Genomic DNA, 26,341 nt, shown 5'->3' with positions numbered 1-26,341 from the left:
CACAAGTTCCATGCTCATCTCTTCATCCTCTAGCCCCCCCACCCTTTCCACTACTGCCCCTCTCTCTTTTCCTCCACTGTACATCTTTTCCTTCCTTCTCTCTCGCCGCCTTTGTCTGCTGCCTTCGTGTCTGACTTTGTCCTCCTCTGCGTCTTTCACACTCCCTCTCCATCTCCATCCCTCTCTGTCCATTCACATCGGGACGAGGGGCGCTGGGCGCCTGTGACAGTGCTCCTAATTAAGACGTAAAACTGTGGGCAGCAGGTTTCTGAAGGTTACACTGTCTATACCGCAGGAAGTGATAAAGAATGGAGTCACTGATGACATGTGACGTTTTCACCGGGGATGATGCAAACCGCTGCTAATGAAGCCATGGCTATGGAGGAGAAAGCGAAGGGGACAGGGGGCCTCTGTGTGTGTGCGTGTGTGTGTGTGTGTGTGTGTGTGTATGTGTGTGTGTGTGTGTGTGTGTGTGTGTGTGTGCAGGTTTTGCTCCAGAGCCCTTTGGGATATCAGGGCAGAATTTTTGAGTCAATTAGACAGATCGAGTACGTGAGAGTTGCTGCCCTGCACTTTGACTGATAGGTCCATTTTCTCATACAGTATCTGAAAGTCCTGCTGTCTACTGCTCGCATGTAAGATCATTCTTATGGCTGGGTGATAATCCAATATTGTAATTTATTGACTATCAGCGGAATCAAATCATGATGACGTTATCATATTTTATACAATTCAGATATTCACCTTTGTGTATGCAAGTACATTTTTCAAAGCTTTTAAGAAATAGTTTTAGAGCATGTGTGAGTACTCATACAGGGATTTATGTACTTATATATGTATATATGGATATTGACATTGTGTTACCAGTATTGAGCCGGTAATTACTCATAAATGATCGATCAGAACCTTAACCATGATAACTTGTTTCAACTTAGAACTGAGATTTCCTGAACTGGATCGGCAAACATTTCTAACTTTTGGATACATTTAGGCAGGTTTCTTATTAAAAACAGTTTGGTATGTTTTGTTAATGTACATGACAAAACACATTATGACCTGACAAAGCACCGGCTGAGATGTAAACTTTTACTAATTTTATAATTAATGGTTATTAGGAGTTGGTGTGTGTTACTTTTTTTTAGTGCTAATTCAGAATAGCCTTGCACATACATGCGTAATACATCTAAAATGAAAAAACATGACCATGCTTATGTTTAACTGACTACTATATCAAAAAGTAGGTAAAATATCATTTAATATGTTTGCATACTGCCGTCAATTTGATACTGGAGTTTTGATTCTGATATCACCGTACTTTTTTAATACCTTACTTGGATTAATATAAATGTTTTTTTCAATTCACTCTCTCTTCATACACGAGCACTCATGCAAACATTTTCTGACATAAAACAACAGATATCAGAGAAACATAATTTAAGAATATGTTAAGAGTACTTTGCTCTCTGTACTGAAAATCTGTTGTATTTTTCATCACGTGAAGATATCGAAATCTTGCACAGATATTGGCTGATAGAATATTTGTATTCTACTATGAGCAAGGACAGCCCGACCTGTACAGATATTCGACTACACAAGAATAGTGTCTGTGAATTTGAAAGTTCACAATTTCAACATATTGATTTATCAGTCTTAGTGCTCTGACAAAACAGAATAGTGAGACTTTGGGATTATAACATTTTGTCAGCAATTCAGTTTCATTTTACAACAACAAGCATACATTTGGATTCAAGACACACCTGTTGTCATTCCGTATTCTTCTCAGTTTTGTTTTTAAGGTATCATTTTTGAATTATTAATTGACCCAGAAAAGCATTTGTGCTTTACCCATTCAGGAAGAAATGAACTCTTGAGTCATAATCGCTTCAGCTAGATGAAGATGAAATTAAGCTGTATCCCAACACGCTCCCATCCAGACGCTACATTGGTGTCATAGCCCATCACCGCTGTATGGGGTCTAGTCCGTTGGCATGCGATCAAGGCTCAAGCATCTGCAGTGAATGTATGAAACCTGTACGCTGTAAAATATAAAAGCTGAAGCACAAGTCAAGCTGCATATTCCAACAGCAACGTGAAAGAGAAATTGAACTGAAAAGCGAATGCATAAAACATGACAGCTGGCGTTTTCCTTCAAACGAAATAATCTTGACACGCTGTGTTGAAAAACGCATAATAAAAGACTAGAGGATGAGGCGTCGCTGATTAGCATGCATGTCACCCTAACAGTACAGCTTGACTCCCCAAAAAACTTGGAAACTTGCAACGAAATGCTCTCGGCCAGTTAATGTAACATCATATGTGGGTCCTCCTGGTGAAATATCCTCTGAGACTTCCAGTATGCACATAGTAATGAAATACATGGCCACCAACCTCGCCATTAGGAAAACAGCAGTTATATTAGCCTTTTTAATGCCGCGCAGTAGAGAATGGAGTCGCCCAACACTGGTGAATAATTACACTTAATACTGAGTGTTTGAGATGAGGCTTCAGGCAACTGTGAATGTCTGTAGTTCCCAACATATGCAAATAAATTAACATAATGCAAATCGCACTCAGATTCGTGCTCATGGCAGCAGCGGAAGTTGAAATGAGTGTTGACCCACTGCAGAGCTTCAAAACCTACTTAATTAAACAGTGCAATCAGTGTTACTGCAGGGATTTAAATCACAAAAAGTGTAGTAACAGGAAAATCCTTTTCACGTGTGGAAGCTGACATTTGGAGACTAGAAACTGACTGAGTGAGTTGATGATATTGTCTTCGCAGCAAACCAATGCTACACCTAAAGAAGGTTTTTGTGTGTTTATTTGACCTTAATGTTGCAGCTCTGTGGATTTTGACTGTGGTATTGTTATTAATGCCACAAAACCTCATAGTGAGACATCTAAATTCAAAATAATAGTCACACATGACGCAATTAAGCAGCACTGATATAACCTCTAGAAAATCCCACTCTCTAACAGGCTCTACAGTTTGTTCCGAAAGAGAAAGATAATCAAAATTGTTTTAATATACCCTACCATGTATTAATGTCAATAACTTATTACTAATTACTCACTACTAGTACTATAAGTGCATCCACAAAGTTGCCTCCTTTAACTGTACTAAAAAACACATCTGCACACTGCCGCTCAGTGAAGCCATGAAACGCAGTCATTGGCTTCGAGCAGAATAACGTTTGTCTGTTGATTGCACATTTTCAAAGAGGGAAAAGGAAAACCAGACACGTTTGGAAAGTGTGAACAGATTAACCTGCGTATATTCGTAACTAGAAAGTCAAGGTGAGAAAGCCTCCATCACCTGAGAAATCACATGGTGGTTAGTTGATGTGTTGAGTTGACGCTGATCTGGAAGAGATCCGAGCTCGATAATTGACAGACAGGAATACTACTTCCCTCATCCAGGATCACTGTGAGTGTTACACAAATATGTGAGTAAAGTGTGACCTCTCGAAGCTTTACATGAGGAGATAAAAACAAAAAGCTTTTGTACTTTCGCAGAAAATTTACATTTCTGCTTGTTTTGGCATATAAAATCGTTAGATAAACTGTCATTTTGCAGGTGTTATATTTTTTTTTTAGTTTGCTTCATAACTGTTTGCAGTTACATTCCTTCCTTTCTGCCCTTTTAACCATGCCAATTCTATGGAAACACACCCAGAAAATGTATTTATCTTGTATTCATCCTGCATAAAAACTTCAGAAAAGTATTTGTTGCATTTTTGTGAAATCCTTGCACCGTTAGACGTAAACACTCTGCAGTTCTAAGGATAAGATGGAGGATAAATGTATGCAGTTGGTTTTGTCAGTGTACACGTAGTGTGGTTTTCTACCCATCGCTTCTAAGCTGGTAAATCTCACCCTCAAACAAGGCCGCAGTGTTGCAGCTCGACAATCCTCACGAGTTCATTGGTGTGAGCATCTGAGCCCAATGTGAACTGTAGCCCAAATGTGACACACTGGCTCTGGCCATATGCAAGCTTTTCACCCCTCCTCCCTCCGCTCATACTGGTGTTGTGAGTACACGAGTCATGACTGTTGGCTGTGGCAACACTCTGACTCACATAACCCCTCACAAAAGATCGGGCCAAGCTCCTTCAGCCCAGGCCAAGCCAGGCCGTCTCTGCATAAGACTCTAATTGATTTGATGGACTTGTGCGCCGTTCACACCCCTTCCCCAAACAAACAGTCCGCCCAAGATTTGTCTCCATTGAGACAAAGAGGCAGTGCCCGCCTTCCTCTCGCAAAGCAACACTCGGTGTCCGCCTCAGAGGGCAGCGTCAGCCTGCCAAACTTGTTAATTTCACTGCTGGGCCTCGGGGAAGGTTTGAGCGTGCTGTGCGACGATTCATCATACTGCAAATCAACTCTCCCACCCCCATTCTTCTACCAACTCCCAGGTCAACCAGAGTTGACTCAAGTTCACTGTTGCTTTTTTCGTGATCGGAGCCAAGGGTGTTAAGGACAGTCGTGAGAACTGCAGTGCAACTTAAGAGGGCGGTCCCTTAAAAAAAGCAGATGTACCACAGAGGCACACAGCAGTTGTTTTTATCTGGATTGATTGCACTGTAGTACACCCCAAGACCTCCGCTAAGTGTGTGGCACCCTGTGGATTTCTTAAGATACACTCACTGATTTTACACTGTGCATTACTCAACATAGTTTAGTCTCAAAGCATCAGCAGTGAGCTTGTAAGAACGGCTCTAGAGGGGCTATTGGGTACAATAAATAATAAAACATCAGGGATTGAGGTGGGCCTTTCTCACCAAGCAATCTCAGAAACTAATCCAGCAAGTTTTAGTCAATTTTATATGATGTTTTTTTGCAATTCAAGCACAGTGAAGATAACAGATTAAAATGTGACCTTTTCATTTTGGATCAAACATTTGTATGCATTTTTTAGCCATGAACCAAAACAAAAAAAAGTAAAATTAAAACAAAACAATGAAAGTTCCTCAAGTATATCTGTTTGCCTTTCCGCTGCATTTTAACAGCTTAATATATTAAGACAATTTGATAAATGTAGACATATAGAGATGGAAAGGAAGATTGCAGGTAAAAGTTCTGTGTTCCAAAAAATGTTCCTGGCAAACTTCCTGCAGTCATAAAGGGTCATATCTCTACATATGTTCGTGTAGTGGTTGATGCATTTTGAGTTTGGAGAACTGATGGGACTGAAAATGAGAAGCCCCAAGATTTATTGCAAAAATAATGTATTACACCAAAAGCGTGATATTGTCAAGAAACTTAACACCTGTGTGCCTTAACTATTGATATGCACTTTTGAGAAGCTTTTAAGAAGCTCACAGAGAAAGACGATTCCTGCTATGGAGTATTTACTTGCCGTATTCAATTTGTTGGTTTGTTTTCATCAAAACTAAAGAGCTCCAGTCTGTTCATTTGTTTTCTGTTCTTTCAATTCTGTGATTCTTTGTGTTATTTCCTCTTTAGTGAGACTTAAGATAAGCTCAGAGGAAGACAGCATGATGGAAACACACTGGAGTGGGAAAGTTTGTAATGCAAGATTGTCTCTGATGCCAGCAGGGACATGTGTGGTTAAAGGAACAGAGATCAGGTGTAAAAATGGCTTGTGGTGCCCGATTCACAGCGAATTAACATTAATCAGAAGCTCTACACAGAGATGAACTGCTTTTTCGTCCTTTTTTTATTAAAGAAGCTGCAAATAGACTGTATTGTAGAGTCCGTCAAGCTCTCACAAACAAACAAAATTAGCAACTTGTGGCTAAAGACCAGATCTAAAAGAAGAGTGAATAATGTACATTGAATGTTGAAGAAGGCTGTTAGCCACCACATTAGCAATATCAGCTAAAACAGCTTAGTAAGATAGTGGTGCAGTAGTGTTGTTTTTCTGCTTCCTAATAGTCAAGAACAGATTTTAATGCAGCTTAATGGTTCTTAATGTCCACCAATATTTGGAATTAAAAGAAAAGAAAAAAAAAAATCTCTCTGAATTTGTTCAAATTTAAAAATTTAGCATCCCCCAATAAAACAGGACATATACATTTAAATTCATTTATGATTTATTCCATTTACATGTTGCAAAATACTCAAAGGTAGTCTTTCAAATTTCTGTAATTACCCATGGGTATTCAACTATCTAAAAATGGCATACACAGTCAAATCTAAATGATGTTCAAAGCACTTAAATGTGTTTAACTTTTCATTTTCTTTATTTAAAATAAAAACCGTAACAACTTTTTTTAACTAACTGGTTATTTACACCTTCTTCTAAATCATTAATTTGGACAAAATGAATTGGTGACACAATCATATGACACAATTGTATTGCCTCGATATGATTCTGCTGAAAGATGAAATACAGTTACATTGACTTACTGCCTAGTCAAAACATGCATACATTCAAAATGAGTCCCACAAGTGAAGATCAGATAATTCAGTTAAAAAAATTACACATTGGAAGCAAACGTGTGCATTATTTTATTCATTTTTGCTCACTTTGCGGTTTCAGTTCCCCCTGAAAGCAGCAAAAACAAAACCTGCATGTTAATTCTGCCCAGTAGCAGACATCCATTAAGACTGACTTAATAATCTGTTTATAGTTTGTCTTGTGCACTGATTTATCACGTTACATTTTTATTCATGTACCTTGCCTTTACACAGCTGTCTGAGGTTTTGTGAGCCCTGTGTATGTGTGTGTGTTTGGTAAAATGCCTGTTGTCGGTCCACCCAGTGTGTGTTGCTGCTAATGTCTTCACTGCTCAGGTCACATTAACCCAGTTCTCACAGTTTGTAGCCCATGTTTAAAAAAACACACACACACAACACCTCCCTGTAGTCAGCGTGGCTTCAGGCTCCTTCACGCTGTTATATTTCCAGCATCGCTGGCCGATGATCACATTATTTACTGCTTGTATTAACATGCGGCTTGATAAGCATATTTTCCTCAGTAGAGCTAACAAGATGCTTTATCACCGAGCCTTTCCACCCAGCGTAGCAGGCCGCCGCCGCTCGCTTCTGTTTCCACCCTGTTAGTTTACAGCCTCGTAAATAACAACTTTTCTCCTGTTGAGATTTAAAGCTGGAATTTTTGCTGTAAAATCAGATTTAACTTTGAACATGGAGACAGATTTTGGTTGTGAATTATGAACACAGAACGTTTAGTGTAAATCAACGATGAGCTCTGCTAAATAAGCAGAACAGCCTTGGAATATTCAGCACAACAACACAGAGTGGATGTTCAAAATGCTCGGAAAAAAATATCAAGTATCTGGGTTTTTAAGTTAATTGTGTGTTTTGCCGTAAACTGTATGCTTCTTTTAGCTTTAAATACATTTAGGTTAAAAGGTTAAACGAAATTGAGTTTTCAAATGACGAAATCTAACTTGTAGGTCAAAACAATTAATATAATTAGGGAATTGTGTAAATTTTAAGATGAGGGTGATTTTTCCACACATAATCAGTTGTTTTCAAGATTATTCACACTGATACCAGGACATGAGTGAAAGTGAGTAGATGTTAATACCTTACCTCACATCCACGCATTTTAAAATCTTACATTTCGTGATGAAAAATGAAAAGAAACATCAGTTTACTTTATAATAAGAATAAACAGGGATTATTATAATTATTAAAAGACGAAATAAAGGAGAAAACCTTCAATACCCCAAATCAGGCAGACTAATTGGTTAAACAATTCATAAAGACTTGATGTGTTCCACAAGTAACTTTTTTGTCTGTCAGAGCCAAACACTAATAAGGCAGCTACAGATGTTCATGTACTGGCAAAGATAAAATAAACCAGAATTGTCAGAGAGACTAATAATAATTAATTCATCAACACACAGCGCAATTATGTCCTTTGTGTCTTTGATTAGACACAATTTTCCATTAATTCCTTTGTTTTACCTTTTTTGTAATTGTTGTTAATCATGTCAACTGCAGGAAAGCGTTGCATGTTTTTGGCAGTTCACGTCGGCACGTCATTAGCTGCAAATCTGCATCTTTAATTTGTTGATTAACTCTTTAAAGAGAATCCAGGGCTGTGATCTCTCTCTTGCTAATTGCGTCTGAAGGATCAATGATTCAGTAATGATACAAATATGAGATGTTGCTTTTTTAGATTTGGGGAACAGAATTTTTTTTTTTAGGAATATCTTGGTAAAATATGAATATTCATTGCAAATCAAATCGAGAGGAACAATTACAAAAATTAACAATTCAGGATTACACACATGAAAGTCAAACACACAGAAATTGTCTTCTTCTTTTTCTCGCTCTTGCTCCAGATTCATTTCAGGTCACGGTTGACCCAGACCAGCCTCCTTTTTCACCTCTCGACCGGGCGCAACGCCAAACCCATTTCCTCCTGCATTAGTCTCATCAGGGACTTTAATATGTGCCACCCTGTAGGAGGGCAGCCTCTCTGGCACGTGCACAACACACACACACACAAACACACCGCCCCGTCTTGACAGCTCACTCCAATTACTGGCCCTCCCTGTCGCATGGCCTGCATCTCTGCTAAGAGCAGATCACATGTGACCCCGTCCAGCATGCCGCTGGTGGAGGGGGAAGAGGGGGAACCATGCAGGGAACCCGAGTAGTAACACACACCCACTCTCACATTTACACACATTAAAGGGACACTGTCCAAAAATTGAGGCCAATCAAAGAGTTTCATTCCAAAATGAGATCTTCAGCACTTGAAAATATATCTGCCTACTCTGACAAAAACACGACTGGCATGGAAGTAAAGCACATTGCTGCTAATGAGTCATCTTAAAACCTTTGTTTACAAATAGGTTTTTGAAGATTGAATCATCTGTGTTTTTGAAATATTGACAGATGAATTTAAGGCAACAAAGTTTAGACCAAATGGATACCCAGCATATTTATTTTTTGGAAAAAAAATCCCTTCAAGTCTTAAAATAGGAAGGAATGATTAATATTATAGGCTGTCTGATTGTAGATGCAGACGGTAAAGGCTGGCTGCTTTTGAAGGGCCTGTTATAAAAACAGTGTACTGTAGTCACAGGTCAGACAGTTAAACTGAAGCACTAGTTGCACTAGCTGAAACAATGCTGGAGTCATGAGTGAAAGAGCATTTTACAAAATGATTCCTTATCACATCAGAAATGTGACTGCAAGCAAATAGCCAAATTTTACTGTAAAGTCTTGTGAGGTCAAAAAAACTTACTATGTCACTGTACATAAAGAGTAAACATCACCTTTTCAATCAACTCAGCACTCGCTTTATAAAATTACATATTACTTTTTTAAATGCATTTCTTTTACCTTTCTCCCCTTAAATATGTAATTTGTTGCTGTTTCATGTAGATTTAAGGTATACAACAAAAAAACTGCTACTTTATAGTGCCAGTAAGCTGTAAGTAGATTTATTTTACTTAAAAACACAGTTCTAAAATCTAATATCTTCTGCAGCAGTGAGAAAAGATGCATCACTCAGGACTTCCTGTAATATCGACCATCAGAACAGGGAGAACGTTAGTGGGACTTCATGTTACAGAGAAAATGCTGCAGCAGTCAATCCATGCAAGTTGTCACTACTGTTTAACAATCACGCAGCAAATATCACTTGCAGTGTTAAAAGATGTTGCACCTGATCCGAAAGAGAATGTTAGGCATCTTATATGCACATGTAAAGTGCTTCTTCATCCATCCCCTGCACCTCTTTTAATATCTGCAGTGATGGAATTGTTTGCTACAGGGGATAAATTCTGCTTTGTGTCTGTGAACGAGACACTGAAGTCATGCTAATACATATTTTATCATCAGTTGTGTTTGTGTGTGTGCCTTTAAAAACCCTGAGGTTTAAGCAACAGCGAGGTTCATTCCATTTAGCATAAAACAGACAATTTTTATGGTGAAGTATTAACAGGCAAATATTACACAGACTTTATTTAGCCAAATATAAGAGATGTTTGTTGATAGGGCCGTGGCCCCGAGACATGATGAGAGCTTATGTTTTGAGTGCAGTTCTGAGTGTTTGTGGCGTCTCTCCTGGCCTCACTGGGAGAACGGCTGTGGCGATGACACGTAATTTAAAAGTACAGATGAGCCCACCGGCTCTCTACGGACGCTGATACACTGTGGCACACAGAAGACAAAATTAACAAATGGCCCCCTCTTTATTTGTGGTTTGTGTTTGGAATCCCTGGTCAGAAGGGTTGCACATGCTGTCTGAGTGTGTTGTACGGCAGATCTGAGCTTTTGGGACACTGAACAGCTGTGTGTCCAGTGCTGAACTGGCCTGTTTTTCTTTTTTCTTTAGTGGAATTCGGGTGATGCTGGAGTTTGCATGTTTTCATCCAAAGTGAACTATAACTTAGCATCTTACTTGTGTCATCTTTGTTTAACAGTATTTTCTATTGCCAACTAGCGCCTGAAATACTTTTATCCATATAGTGCTGTTTTGGTGGTTTGCAGAATTGAAAAATGTCACGCTACAATTTTTCCAATCTGCCCACCTGTCTGCTTTTCCTCTCAGCTCATAAGACCGCTTGCATTTTTAGAAGAGTTGGCTGAAAAAGGCTCAAACTTAAGGTGCCGTGACCCTTCAGAAGTATTTAAACTTTTATCAAAAGAACACAGAGCTCCAAACGGGTTTTCAGAGGCCTCTTAGCACCACTTAAAGCTGTGACTAGTTCTTCCTACAAGCATCTGCTTAGCACTACGAGCTAAAAAGGAGAGTGGTGCACACGGTAATGTTTTTTGTCAATGCTTTACACAACAAATGTTAAGATCTGCTGCATGTAGGCATCACGTGGGAAATGGAGGGAAAGATTTGGGTGACAAAAAAAAGTCTAAATGTAAGTCTATCGCCTCACAGGTCGTAAAACAGACTATCAGCTGGCTCACACGTTGTATAAAAGTACCATTGTACCAGGAGAAGGTGCAGTCTATAAACTGGCTCTTCCTTGACAGACAGTGTCTCAGTCAGTCCATTAGCTGTAAACCCAGTTGTCTGGCTGCAGTAGGTTGACTTGGACGAGGTCTGTCTAACTCACTTCAGCATATATCAGCCCAAGAACAATCTCTCCTCTGTCTGATCCTCCTGGCACCACTCCACGCTGATCCTCCCACGATCTCCCTCTCTTATGATTATTTTATCATTTTAAATTCTTTATGCCGCATTGCCGTGGCATCATCCCCGCTAGAGCAGAGCGGCGCGTTGGCCATACAGTACATTCACACTACAGTTATTTGGACGGCGCTCCGGTGTGGCTCTGTCCCGGTCCCTCGGTTGGATTCTGCTCGTCCATTAGTGCCATCTGTGCCTTCCTGCGCCGTCTGTGAGGGCCCCGTCGACGCCAAAACGATTGGCATTTCTCTGGAACAACCAGAGGGACGGTGCCCAGAGCTTTTAGCTGCCAATGATGTGCACTTACTCTGACAAAACCAGAGAGGGTGGGGGGGTGGAAGCAAGCAGGAGGCCCCGGCAGGAAACAGCTGCACCTACAGTACTGCATCCTCCATTTTCAAGCTTCAGGAGATACCACTTATCCCTGCAACAACAGACAGCTGATACAGAGTCAAGAGCTGTTTCATTTTTAGACATTTAGCTGGCAGTATTATTTACACTGACTGGAGTGAATAGGTACAGGTTGACAGGAAACAGAATAGAAAATTTGCAAATGATATGATGCAGCAGATGGCCTTGTAGGCCTTCAGTTGAAAGACATGTTGGCAAGCATGTCCCTTTCTGAAGTGCCTTTAAGCAACACTCTGAAGCCCTAAAACCGCAAGGATATTTTTATGTAGCAGAACCTGACCTTTCAGGGGCAAACTTAAAGTGAATTTGCACAAAGAAGCAGAATTTATTTCCGAGTTATATACCTGTACTTGCAGTATTTGGAGTTCCAACTATAGCTATGCCAAAAAGAAAGAGTCTGGCTCTTCAGCACCATAAAAATGTTGTAGGTGTTTGAAGCATGTTCTGAAGTCAGGCGAGCATCTTTCTTTACTCATGTTTTGCAAAAGCAGACAACTTGCTGTCACCAATAATACACTTCAGTTCTGGCTCTGCCATGGCTAACCCTTTACCTGACAATGCAAGCATTTGTAGATGTAAGGAGGAAGGCAGTTCTCCTGCCCATACCAAAATAATTTGAAGTCAAAAAGCACTTCAGTAAGCTCTCATCAAGCTCCCATCTGATCAACGTTGTTTCCAAATGGCTGTGGAAACCTCAATCAAAAATGCAAAGAACCTGACCTCGTTCTTAACCATCAGTTTCTCTTTTCTACACTCAGTAAAATATTCTGTTATCTGCAGGAAATGGGAGCCAGTGACGCTCTGACAGTCTGCAGACCATATGCTGCTGCCTGCTAGCATAACTTTTTTACTGCAAGCTGTCGCTCACTCCCTCTCTGCTCCCAGGGTCAGTGAAGTAGCCGTCAGAGCCTGATTGCCCATCAACCACTACTTTACTCACACTGAAACTATTGGAGGCGGTGTTGCTGTTTGAAAAGCTTGAGATGTAAATATGCTGCCAGAGGGTGGATTTTTACTGTATATCATCATCAGTTTTGATGGTAAATGTTTATTATTGCTATTCTTTTAGGATGATGGTATGAGGGTTATTGTCTGACTTAACATGAACATTATATATTTGTATTACACTGATATAGCCTATGGTATGAAACTAAGTTTAACTGTTAAAAGGCACATCAGACTGTACTCAGTGTCCCCATCATTCAAAGGGCCTTTACTCCAGAGTTACATGTTCACTAAAGTTTAGTCAATCTTCAAACCACAGGTAGGGCTGTGCATCAAACTAAACGTGTCAAATTTAAACTAGTACTCAAAGATGCCACCGGATACTGGGTCAGTCTTTTAGTCTTGTTTACCTATTAGTTGACCAGATTTTGCATAATTTAAATGATACAACTTCTGGTCTCTGGATTCGAACAAGGGATGTAACCGTAATGTGTTGTTGGCTACTATGCCAGCAGGGGCATTCCAAAAAATGAGTTGGAGATATGTAATTTTAACTTTCTGTAAATTACTCCGTTTAGCACTTTTACTTTTTTCTTTACCCCTTTGTGTCATTGCTAGAGACTTTTACTTTGAAGGACCACATTTGCTTTTTAAAGGCAGATTCTATGTGCCATCTGTGCATACCTTTGAGCTAATTCAAGCAGAAAACAAACATTTTAGTTTTTACAATGGTGCATACATTAGTCAGAGAATAAATAAGAATACATGATTGTCAAGAACTGCTGTCTAGTAATGTATTTACTTAATAAGAATTGAATATTGCTGCTGTTGAGATTCTGTAATGGTATCAGAAATTATTCCATCTTGAGTCTCTAGGACTAAACGTATATACATTATGGCCTAAAGTATGTGCACAACTCTGTGCACTTTTTAATGGCCTTGGTCCCTGACTCACTATAAAGGTAACTCTTAAACAAATAAAACAAAGTTTTAGATAACAGTACACTTTCAACCTTGTGGCAACTGTTTGTGTGTGTCTCGTTCATACTTCACCAGGCCAATGCACCTGTGCACAAGCCAGCTCCATAAAGAAATGGGTTTCCCAGTTTGTTATGGATGAACCTCACTGGTCTGCACAGAGCCCTGACCTCAGCCTCATTCATCACCTTTTGTATCAAGTGGAACATGAACAGTGAGCAAGACCTTACCATCAACATCAGTGTTGGAGCTCACTGATGCTCTTTGGGCTGAATGGGAGCGAATCCCTGTAGCGAGGTTATCAAATGTGTCCTGAAGCCTGAAACCAGCAGAGTGGAGGCTGTTACACCTGCAGATTTATGTGCATGGGCTTGGAAGATGTTCAACAATCACAAATGGGTGTAATGTTGTTCATGGATGTCCATTAACTTTTGGCTATGTTTTTGGGAAGGCTACAGACGCTTAGGTCCATATCAAAGTTCTTAACAATAACAAGTCTTACTCATATGTGTTTAGCCCTATGCACTAGTAATACATGTAAACACAGCGTTATTTATAACATGGAAAGTACATAAAGGTATAGATAGAAACTCTCTCCTGTTTTGGAACAGGAAAAAACTTCATCCAGCCTCTTCCAGGTTCTCCTTAACTTCACAGTTGTGAAAGGAGTAACTATTTTTTTATGTTGTCCTCCCATGTACCGTATGTGCCTGTATAATCTTTATTCATCTCTTTACAATGAGAAGAGATGCCCGAGTTGTCAGCGAGCATCATGTATTTGGCCGAGTCTCAGGTGGCTCTGATTTCCCAGCAGGCCAGATGGCAGCGCTGTGTGGGCAGTGTGTGTGTGTGGACGAGGGGCTGTGAGAAGAGGGCCAGCAGCCTCGTGGAGGGAGGATTGCTCACACCCTGGCTCTCTCCTCTGTCCCCGTGCAGCTGTGCTTCTCCCTTCAACTTGAACTTTTAATTTGTTCAATATGTGGCAGAGAGCACAGAGTAAAACAGAACACATGTCTGGTGGCTGAAGCTCGATAGGCAGGGACAGTTCACACTCCTTCTTTTATTCAAAGAGTACATTTTTTTATACTGATTGTAGATTGTACCAGCAGGGATCACTTTAATTGATTTGAAAAAAAAAGATTTATCCAGGTTGGTAAACCCTGGATTAGTGATTAGGCTAAGAAAAACCACCATAGTTACCATACAGTCAAGACAGAAATGATCGCTGAAGAAAAACCATAAATGGCACCATTGTTGCTACATCCTCCAGGAGGACATTTACAACAAAAAAATATGGTTTTAGACTCCTGTTTGTAACTATACTTTGTAAAAGTAATGGTGAACCAGACTGCCTTAATAGCCAAATGATTAGGCATTAGGCATTGCCACATGGCCACCACAACTGGCAACCTTTGTTGCAGTATCATACCCCTCTCTCTTGTTACCTCAATCTCCAGGAACTTGCTTGTTTAGCTTATCTTTGTCCAAAATGTGGCCATTTTTTAACTTACATGATCTCAACTCTTAGTTCAAAGTTAATAAGAGATCAGAAAATTGAAAAGGATTGATTGTGCAACTCATCGTCAACTAGAATGGCACTCAGTAGAGTGCATACCTCCACCAAGGCCCAACAGTCCCATTTAAAACCACCCATAACTGCTTAACCATAGTTTAAGATCACCAGATTTAAGTTGAGCATCAAATTGTACTCACTCATAGATACCAGTCAGCTAAATACACCATATTTTTTTCATCCAGATCTATGATTCCTTGGGAAATAATTAAAAATGTCAAAAAGTCGACCTTATAGTAAGTGAGAAAAAAGTTCAGAATAAAATCCCCCTTTATTCGGATCCACACCAAAAATGAATGGGGTCTATTCTGGGCCAAGACCCGTACTCCATCCAGTTTTCGTCTAAATCTGTTCAGTAGTTTTTGTGTAAACCTGCTGACAAACCAACCAACCAACCAACAAACAGACAGGGGTGAAAATTTGCCCACAAGTAACAACATTTTATAAGATTTGGGATTGTAATACTGATTTAGGTTTTTAAAGAAAAAGCAGTTAATTCCTTTATGTACTTTATTTAATAGTCACTTCATGCATTGAACGATAAAAGCAGTGATTATTCATAAATGGAAAGACAGGTGCAAACAGGTCTGTCCTGAACGTGACACAATAGTGTAGCTAGTGATGCACCAGTTGGATCCACCAGTCAGCTCGGGTAACAGTTTCTTATTGACTGATGACCAACCTTGTAGCACATTGTGACACAACAAAGTCTCCACTTTGTTCAGAGGTGATGTACCTAATTTCATCTTGCACTTACTAGAACATTCCTCCTGATCTCTGAAAACCCCTTTCCCAAACCTTTTCAGGTGGACACGTATCAGCAGTACATACTGTAGGTACTGTAGTCGCATGCAGTCAAAAGTGGAGCATCTACATCAATTATATGAGTTCTTATGGTATAAATTTCCTGTTTAGCTCATTAACATTTTGTCACAACAACAAACAAGCGTTGGACTAATGTGATGAGAGTTGCAGTCATCCTGTTGCTGTTGGATTAAGTAAGCCCTCGATTAACTAAGCTACTGTATAGGCTGCAAAGCTCTAATGTGAAAAAAAAGACTGTTCTGGTAATAAAATCTTTCAAATCCTGTAGCTTATCACTGCAAAATAAGCATCTTGCAACTGGATTACAACTCTCATGCTTGCAAGTGTTTTCACACTACAGTCCAGATGGGAGATTCGTTCTGTAACCTAAATGGATGCCTTCTTTCATGCATCTTTTTGTCGTCTATGATATCATAAATGGGACAAACTATACAATCAATTAATAAGACAATCCAATACAAACATTTGGAAGAGAGCTAACTCGCCATCAGCTGTGTTTATTTCCTGTTATTTGTCTCCCAAAAATGTTGAGTTTCGTTTCGAACTGGTTCCGAGTATCACGATGAGACAAACACATGGCGACTTAATTTTTCAGTTGTAGTTTTGTTTAATTTACAGATCACAGAAGATGTCTAGATTATTTTCTAAATTAGAGAAGGAAAGCAGAGGAAGAAACACACATGGGTGTAACTTCCAGGGACTGACTCACGCTCTGGATCAGATCCTACCATGCAAGAAATGACATACCTAAGTTTTATAAATGTGTTGATGTTCTGGTTTTTAAGGTGAACTGACAGTTTGGGCACCATCCACCATGGAGCCGCTGTACAAAAACCCTCAATTCAAAACCAGCCACAATGAATGGATTCAGCTCTGGATAAATAGTATTACTAATGTTAACTTTCCATTTCTTTGGAGTTGGAATATGTGTCCAGCTGCAACCTACAGTTGAGCCTGCTCACTAAAAGCTTTTCATGCACTCTGGAGATGTCAGAACAAACATTTCAAACGCTTCAAAATGTATCTTTACTGGTATCCATGCCAACAATAGAAACATAGTTTACATTTGGTAATTTCTTGAGTAAGTGAATGATTGTTTGCATACAATGAAAACCATAAAGCCAGCCATCATTTCCTTCGTATGTATGACGTTTTATGGAGAGTTTACACAACCATCCAGCCATTGTTGACTCAAGTGAATTTGTCCCAGATCCCATCTTTAGCCAGGAAATAGGAAGTGGACCTTTAGCATTGCCTTTCTTGGACATTAGATAAAGAGAGCAGACATTGCCATCTACCCAGAAATGTTATGCAGAATAAATAAATACTTTGTGATGAGGTTAGGGAACTAAATTGTAACCAGATGTTCAATTTATTATGTTATAGGTCTTCAAAACCCACCCAGGCCAACCAAATCACCAGAATAAATGGTTGCAGTTGACATTTCTGCATGGATATGTTGAAACATTTCTTTATGTTGCGACTTTACGTTTCTTTTTGTTCGATTGTTAGTATTATGTTGAGACAATGCTGTGCTTATTATCTTTGGGTGAGGAAAATATCTTGGATTTTGATTTTGGTTACCTCATTCTGTCGCCACAAACACAGCTGGATATTGTCCTGACGTCTCCTTAAGATCAACCAGTGGTTTCACGCTAAAAGTTTTACAACACCATCTCAAACAGTGGTCTTTGACTCGGCAGCCATCAGCTGTCACACGACCACCATACCCTCTACGACCGGACATGATGGTCAGCTAATATACATGTAATGTGAATGTGATATGACACAAATTGTAGAACTGTCCAAATAATTTATATGACGCGTACAAATAACAGGGCTGCCCAGTCAGCCATCAATTTGCAGTCAGTTTTTTTTTTTTTACAGTTTAGTTACTAGAAACAAAAATATTCCTCAGTATCATCGATTCTTTCCCAGAAACTTTCACAAACACTATTATGACAAGAATGATAACTATTTAAAATCTTCATGCAGTAGTTCTTGCTTTCTTCGAGTGTAAGAGCTCAAAAACGCATAAAATAGTACAGAGTTTGGTCTGAGCTTTAAGTTGCGTCTGTCTGCTTTCTGAATCTTGCAGCCTCGTGCTGCGGAGCTCCTCAGAGAATTGCAGCTCTGGGGGACTCAAGCTGCTCAGGGTGCGAAACACTGCGAGAGATGAGAATCAAAATCACACACATACAGTCACACTCTCTCCACTTCACTTCTGGAGCTCTGCCTCAAGTTACAAGCCAACAGTCCAAGTGACAAACATGTTGTCTGAGGACTGGGCAAATGTGGACCTCTGCAGCTCCTGTCAACACACAGCGAGGGTTCCCGCTAACAAGACTTGAGTGTAGGTGGCTAAAACTCCTGTTAGTGAAGTAGTCAACATTCAGAGTTGGTGCTGGGACTTGAGAAGATAATTTTGGTTGCTCAGATTATTGACGACATAAGAGAACAAAATTTGAAATATGCAAGAATCCTGTAATTTTTGGCAGCATTTTAACTCTTTGTTCTTGCTCAAAATGTTTGTATTAGTGTTGCAGTTAGCAGTCAGTAAATTGATGAGAAAATGAATCCACAGCTTTAATAATTGATTAATCATTTTAGGGAGTTCATCAAGTAAAAAAGCCAAATATTTGTTCAGTACATTCCAGCTTTGTCAGTGACATTTTGCAGCTATTTTCCACCTCAAATCGTTGTATTCTGAATCTTTTGGGGGGGTTTTTTAGACAAAAAAAACAAATTGAAGACAAGTTTTAAAGATTAAAATGGACATTACTTTATATTTAGTCATTTTAAACACCAGAGAATAACTCAAAAAATGTAAATCGGTAGGTAATCATTAGTTTAGGCAATGATTTTCATACTTGTGTTGCAAACGATCTACCTCTATGTGTTGGACCTCTCAGGATTATTGTTCTAATCAGTTTAATTTGATGTCACCATTCAATATATTCTCATTTATTTCAATAGAACGTCAGTGGAGTGTCAGTAATGAACCTTATTAATCACAGTCTTCATTTGGAAAGTCAATGCCTCTCTCTGACCCCTCCGCCTCACCCCCTCCTCTTGTCTCTTCACCTCTCCATCTCTCCACCTGACTCATCCACCCGTCTATCTGCAGTCACGCTCCCATCCGTCTGATGAGATTTCACTGACATTTCATGCTGACATATTCAGACTATTGTTCTGCCGCTCCGGGTGGCACAGGTGGGCCTCCATCTCTCCAACATGGCCCAGTTACAAGGCGGCACTCCTTGCCAAGTCAGGCCCCGCTCATCCGGGAACAGGGGAGCTGGAATGGGTTTGACCGTATTGTGCTGCACCTGCTTCGCCCTCGCACCAGATCCCCCTGCTTCCCCTGCCATTCTGCTGCCGCAGAGAGCACTTCTTCCCTCACCGAGCCCCTGCACCGTAAAACCCGTAAAATCCACTGAACTTAGCCGCTCTGATGGCCGCGGCCAAAACAGCATCTGATGTGCCTTATTTGTTGACTGTGTGAGATTAGTTGCAGAGGGTACACGTCGAGGGGCTTACCATGCAGAGATGGAGCGTATCCCCCACCCCTCCACCAAACACCCACCAGCCCTGCCAAATAATGAGAAATGGAGGATTCTCCAGCTTGTCTAAAGCCCTCGTCACAGTCGGTCCGTGCACACTTCTGCTCCGGAGCCAGACTGTAGTGCAGATACAGTAAGAGCTCCCACACCAGAGGAACTGGCTGCTGACTTCTGTGTTCACCCTGCAGCTCAGGAGCCAACGTCCTGGTCATCTCTCTCCATAATACCTCAATGGGAAGCAGCCACCTGGACTGTGTGAAGCATGCATGTGCAAGAATGTGCTTTTCTGTTCTCAAACAGAGAAAGGCAGAGATGTGCAATTCAAATATGTACACACATTGTAATGCCAATTCAGTGAATCAGGTCTTTTAAACTCGAAACTCTGTGCCATTCAAAACTTTGCAGTCACACATTTCCTGGTCCGGAAATTACAACCAAAATTGATATGATATCCAATTGTACTTTTTTCCCCCAATAACTGCTTAATGCAACATAGGCTCTGATCAATTAAAGACCTTTTTATACTGATACATATCAGCGTCTCCCTTCTGATTCTTACTCTTCAGGGAGAATCAAAGCATACAGTATTTATGAAAATTGTTGTATTTTAAGATTGTTCTTTTATCAGTGTAGTATTTTCAGTAACTATTAACGATAAAATATGCGTTTTCCCAAAAAAGTAAAAAAAAAAAAACAGTATAGAAATGTCTTTGTCAAGCAAGACTATAGCAGCCGATTAAATGTGTAGTCAACACCTGTTGGGACAAAAGAAGCAGATACAGCAACAGCAAGTATGTCCTGCACTGTGATGACAAAGCAGAAGCTATGCTTTCATGTTATGTTGTTGTTCTTGCTGGACAGGAAAGATGTCCTTACAGTGCCATAGCCTGTACTATTACTATGACAACCAATGTAGTCGATAAGCAAATGCTCACACTTGTCCAGACACGATATTTGGAGATCAGGTCTGGACAATAACAACTAATCAGTCTGGTAATCCAGAGAGCAGGAGGCACAGCGAGAGGGAGAGGAGACCAGAGTACATTCACATAAGAAACCAGGTTCAGGTAGGAAATCATAAAAAACATACTCAGATGTGCTGTTATGTTTTTACTGTACATGTAGTTGGTCAGTGATCACATTTATTTTTTAGTTTTTTTGCCTATTTTTATTCTATCAAGGGTTTATTTTGTACAAGAGACCTGCTTTGTGTTATGAAGCTGCCCCTGATCTTTTTTTTGGACTAAACACACAGTGAGAGGACAGTCTCTGTGGTGTGAGCGTGCAGTTTTTCTTAATAGGTTTCTCATGTTTTGAGCTGTGGAAACCATCTTATTCAGACTGATTCATTTCAGTTTCAGTGGCTTCAGTTATTTTGGAAACTAGAATCATTCTGGCTCTTTGTGATACTTTCTCTGTCTCAAGTCTTCGACAGCAGGTAGTAATTCAGGCATGCATCCACGTGGCCAAAAAATGTGGCTCTGTTAACGTTGTGTATTTAATCTTTTAACCTGCTCAGAGTCTCACAGCTTCACACTTGCAGCCAGAAGGTCCTGACTTTGAAGCTGATTGGAGGCTTTTTGTTTTTGAGCTTTTGCGCATGATTGCATGGCTTTCCTCAAGGACACTCTTGTTGTATTTTAAAGAAGAAGAAGAAGACTTTTAAAGAACTACTTTTTAACCAAGAAATTGTCCCAGTAAAAACAGTTTACAGTGAGGTCTGTGGATCATCAGTCACAGCTGAGACATTGTTTGTGTTGTACGTGTTGAGTCATTTTTCACTGCTTTGAGTATTGCAAACAAAATTCCAATCACCTTCATTGCACCGGTCATGTGCATGGATTGATATTACTATGAAGTTAGAAATTGTGAGGTTTTATATTTTCTGTTGGACCTATCCTTTAGGAATAATCCTGCTATGGCTTGACCCAGACACTGTTTTCAGATATGAGTTAGTCCTTGTTTGCAACGCTGATGCTGCCCAGTAAATATTTATAACTAGTCAAAGGATGCAGAGGACAAATTTCCAACAAGGGTTAATGACTACCTTTACGATGTTGTAATGAGGTTACAGTAAGCACATGTAAACACACTGACGGAGGTACAGAGAGTCAGAGTTGTGTGTGAGTGTGAGGTCGGAGGCCTGCTGGCTGTTGAGGATTCGCTGTGCGAGAGCTCCCTCTTGGTGCCAGTCGGCCTACTGTCGGTGAACAGGCTGCTGCTGCTGCACTGAGAGGCTGAGACAGCTGCCTGGACACACACACACACACACACACACACACACACACACACACACACACACACACACACACACATACACATGTTGGGTGAGACCATGCACAGAGGGGCTACAGTAAGATGCCTTTTTTGGTCAATATTCTCAGTGTGGTGGGGGAACAGGAATGTCTGCTGCTGGTTCACCAATTGATGCTTTTTCTTGTATTTGAATACAATTTCTGCTCATTGGGGTATTGATGAACTTTATTTGTCCTTAAATGATACTGTCATGAATTTATCTGTGTTTACTCTATGCTTTGTCTTTATTACATCTGTATGACTACTTGTTATTATTACACTTACTGAATATCACCTCCCTTGCTGTGCTTTCTTGATGTATTGGCATGTATCAGAAGAAATTTACTCATAATAATAATAATAATAATAATAATAATAATAATAATAATATATACATTCATACACACACACACACACACACATATATATATATATATGTGTGTATATATATGTGTATATATATATATATATATATATATATATAAATATATATATATATATATACATCAATATTTTTATTTATTTTTACTTTAACCTTTCTATTGTCATCATTATCACATTTGGACATATTTTAATGTGTATTGTTTAAAGTAGTTTTTTTATGTAAATGAGATGATAAGAAAATGATTAGAGATGCTCAATATGAAGGACAAAAAGTACTTGAAAAACTGCAGTAAAGTATAAGATGGTTCTTAATTATGAAAGTTCTAATTTTTTTTATTTATTTTTTTTGCGCTTTCAGGGTCGGTGTATTAATTTCAGCCGTGTGCAGCATCAGTAGAAGAGAAGGACGACTGTGTGAAACCCAACATGTGCTGATCGCTGTGGACAAGAGGAGAATTTCAGGTTTTTTTGAAAATCTGTAATCCTTCAGCTGAAACCACTATCTGCTCACTCCGCTCTACTTTCTGCACAAAGTTTCCCTACTGGTTCTCTGCCCTTCGCCCTTTGAAGCACACAGGGTGAAATGTTTATATTAACTCTTATTCATTAAATTATTTGCTGCCTTTTTCCATTACCAAATATTTTGTTAATTAAGAAAAAAAAAAAAAAAAAGTCGACCAGAAGCACAGGGCGCCCCAGAACTTAGCACTCAGAGTCGGTTAGCTTTTCGTGCACACCAAAGGCTTAACATATTCTGACCATATTGTGCCTTCTGTGAAAAAAAAAAACTCATTTCATGGACACAGACGGAAGCTATCTAAAAAGAGAAAATGAAAAAAAAAAGAAAGAAAAAAAAAACATGGAGAAAGGGGCTGTTTGCCTTTGGCGTCGAAGTCGGAATAATCCCAGTGGGCCTCACAAGTGCAGAAGTCCGTTGCCTTTTGGCAATGTCTCATCACGAATCCTCTCCAACTTCCGCAGAGCTGGATGCCTGGCGGCTGCCCTTTGACTGGCTTATCTTGTCATTTTAACACTGAGAAGTGCACACGCATGACAAATTGTAGACAGGATGCCCCAAGGTATTGGAAGGCATCAAGACTTTGCCTTTAGTTTTTTTTTTTTTTTTAAAGACACCTTCCTTTCATTATGCACTGGGGACAAGAAAATTAATAGAGCGTTATTCGACCGCAGGACAGCCTCCTGACCACGATGATCTCCAGCTAGGTTTGAGGGATTGATGCCTTTAAGACCTTGACATGGCGCTTGGTGTTTTTTGCCCCTGTTTTCAGCGCAGTCTGCTCTCTGCTCAGCAAGGCGTAGCACATCACAGCCCATAAACAGGCCTATCAGTTAAGACTTTTAAGATATAGATACAGCCGCGTCGACGCTCCTCTGCCCACCGTCTCAATCCTCCAAGGGCTCTCCGGCTGCGTCACAACTCACTAGTTCTTTCAGCACCAGAATATCAAAGTTTAATTAAAATAATTAAAGGCAACAGCAAGCAGCAGCCTGTGAAGACTTGGCTGTCTCTTTTTTATGCCTTTTGACATTGAATGACCTATTACTGCGTTATTCACAGGAAAAAAGAGGACACCGCGCGACGGTGACGGTGCGACACGTCCAAAACGTAAACCTAAAGGAACGGATGCGATGGACGGATAAGTATTGTTCATTTCCAGAAATTATGTCCACCCCTCCACCCCCCAACTCCCTCACCCCAAAAAGCAGGGGATATATACTTAAATATATGGTGGATATCTCAAGCGCGCTGTCATGACGCCAATCCCAAATGATGTTAGTGTGAGCGGAAACACTGTGGGGGAGGAAAGGGGGCAGCAGCTGAAGAAAAAGGCTCGAATGATCCAGTCACTTCGGATACCGTACTTCAGATGCAAAATGGATATTCGAGTCGAAACCTGACAAAGCGCGCCGGCTTTGACGGGAAGCGGTATAGACAATGACCAGTGGCTGGGTCAGTGGGATGTCTCTGTGCAAGCAGGGAAGCTTATCAAATGACACTAAAAATAAGTTCAACAACCATCAAGTTTGAGGGGGAATGGGTGAGCGTCTCACATTCGGTGGGCACGAGAGCGTGCAAGACGGGCGGCGCGCAGCACGCCAGTCTAATTATTCTTTTGTTTCCTGTTCGTCCCGATCTGAGGGACATAAATAATTCCAAATCAAATCCTCGGGGTGTGCTGGTATTTATGTCCGACTTAAACGCTTTTAGCCTCTTGCATAATTTTGCAGGCTGACATTTAATAGGCTCATCAGCCTCTTGCTGGACGGACGGTGAACGAGGAAATTTTAGCACTTAGATCTTGTCTTTTTTATGTTACAACCAAGAGCACAGGAATGTTATTAACCCGAACTAATGAGATATTTACATAGCAGTCACAACACGAGCCGCCCTGCTAAACACACGTCATATGTCCCCTCTGCGTCCTCTCCACACATCATCACACACAGTGGTGTTCATTTCTATAAGAAAAAGATTACTATTGAATTTCCTTGTGCCTTCTTGTAAATTGATGCCTTTGATGCAAAAAAGAAAGTATTTTTGTATTTCTGCACTTGTTTAATGAGGTTATCTAATGTCAGGCAAACACCAAAAGTAAAAAAAAAATGTTGACTTTGGCTATTTTAAACCATTGATTCACTTTGAATAAGTTTTTCAACTTCGTCAATTCAAAATGCAACTATAGCTTTAAAATTTTAGATCACCACAATTGCTGATGTATCTTCATTTTTTAGCAACATTTCTGTCAAATTTTTTGATTTGATTTGATTTGCATGCACTACCTTCTGCTTAGTACATTACTATCAGCTCATTTAGGGTGCAATAATTGTAATTTATCTTCGAATGATTTTTAAAATTGTACAGTTTGTGTCTTTCTTGCTGCCTTTTTATATTCACGTAGCACCTTTAAGTCCAGGTTCAAATCACATAAGCTGCACATACGAGTCTGATTTGCCACCAAAATACCAAAAATATCTTTTTCAGCAGAGCTTTTTTTTCACGAGTTTTACACTGTTTTTATTTTCAGTCAAACAATTTCTGTTTTACACTGCAGTCTGTTGTGTCAAATATACATTCAATGAAAAGCGAACAGTGTTTTTGTTTTTTCTTTCTTTATAATACGCGTGTGTGTGTTTGTGTGTGTGTGTGGGTGTGTGTGTGCTGGTAGGGGTGGACATGCTAAAGGCTATCTTTAATTGGGCCCTTGCAGATTTATAGGGCCCGACAGGGAACGTGATTATACAGAGTGTGTGTGGACAGAGGAGTGGACAGTGTGCAGCCTCTCCCCCTGTGAAGTCAGTCACCGGAGGCATCACACACACACACACACACACACACACACACACACACACACACACACACACACACACACACACACACACACACACACACACACACACATTCAGAATCCCTCCAAGGTCTTCAACGCCCCAAAAATGAGGTCTTGCATTTAGTAAAAATATGCGCTCGTACACCTTCTGCTTTGTCCACGTTTGCATGCTGTGACAAGATGCCAGCGGAGGTGTGTGTATGTATGTGTGTGTGGGTCAGTGTGTTTGTATACATGCGATAACCCCTCCTCTATATTGGAAGTGAGAGAGGGAAAGTGATGCCTCCTTGTTTGAGGTGTAGATGTCACAGATCCATCTCTCTAGGCTGAACTCTCCTCTCATGAAGGTTGTAAATCAAAATCAATCATTCACCATCGATGCAATCATTTCAGCCTCTAAAAGTTGTGTTTTAAAATCGGTCAGTCATGTAAAGCTGTTACTGTGAGGAATACATAAGCAGTAATGGACAGTTCACTTGAAAGCATGACAATGATCACATTTGCTCATTAAAATGATCCTTTTTACATCACTTACATTGCTGAACATAAACACGCTTTTCTTCTAAAACCCCACATGGTAAAAAAAAAGACCAGGTGACAGGTAGTAATAATATTAAGTACTAATAAGTACCTTCTGTAACTATGTATACTCAGTTAGATACCGCCTCTGTCTTAGTTAGAGAGTCACAGTTTAACTTAAGTTACAGTTTCACATCATTTAAGGACTTCAAAGAAATCAAGTGTTCATATTCAGATTGTTTCTTATGTTTGTGTTGACTCACAACCAGATACACTAATACATCAAAATGAAAAAAAGAATAGTTTTTCCACTATAACAAGGTTTCTCTAATGGTCACCACCTTTAATGGCCAAAGTATGTGACCCTGATCTTCATCTGTTCACACCGTTTAACATTTGA

The 26,341-nt window shown here is 40.0% G+C and overlaps 1 protein-coding gene across 1 annotated transcript in view; it reads left to right on the top strand.

The window, feature by feature from the left end:
- Positions 1-25,182, top strand: part of antxr2a (ANTXR cell adhesion molecule 2a) — an 83,438-nt gene extending 58,256 nt beyond the window's left edge. Inside the window, exon 17 of the mRNA XM_073466852.1 lies at positions 22,431-25,182. Within this exon, the coding sequence (XP_073322953.1) occupies positions 22,431-22,469 (39 nt within the window). The 3' untranslated portion in view covers positions 22,470-25,182. The remainder of the gene's footprint in view (positions 1-22,430) is intronic.
- The last annotated feature ends 1,159 nt before the right edge of the window (positions 25,183-26,341 follow it).

Source organism: Pagrus major, chromosome 5, assembly GCF_040436345.1.
Source record: "Pagrus major chromosome 5, Pma_NU_1.0".
NCBI lineage: Eukaryota > Metazoa > Chordata > Actinopteri > Spariformes > Sparidae > Pagrus > Pagrus major.
This window is presented reverse-complemented; position numbering and strand designations above follow the sequence as displayed.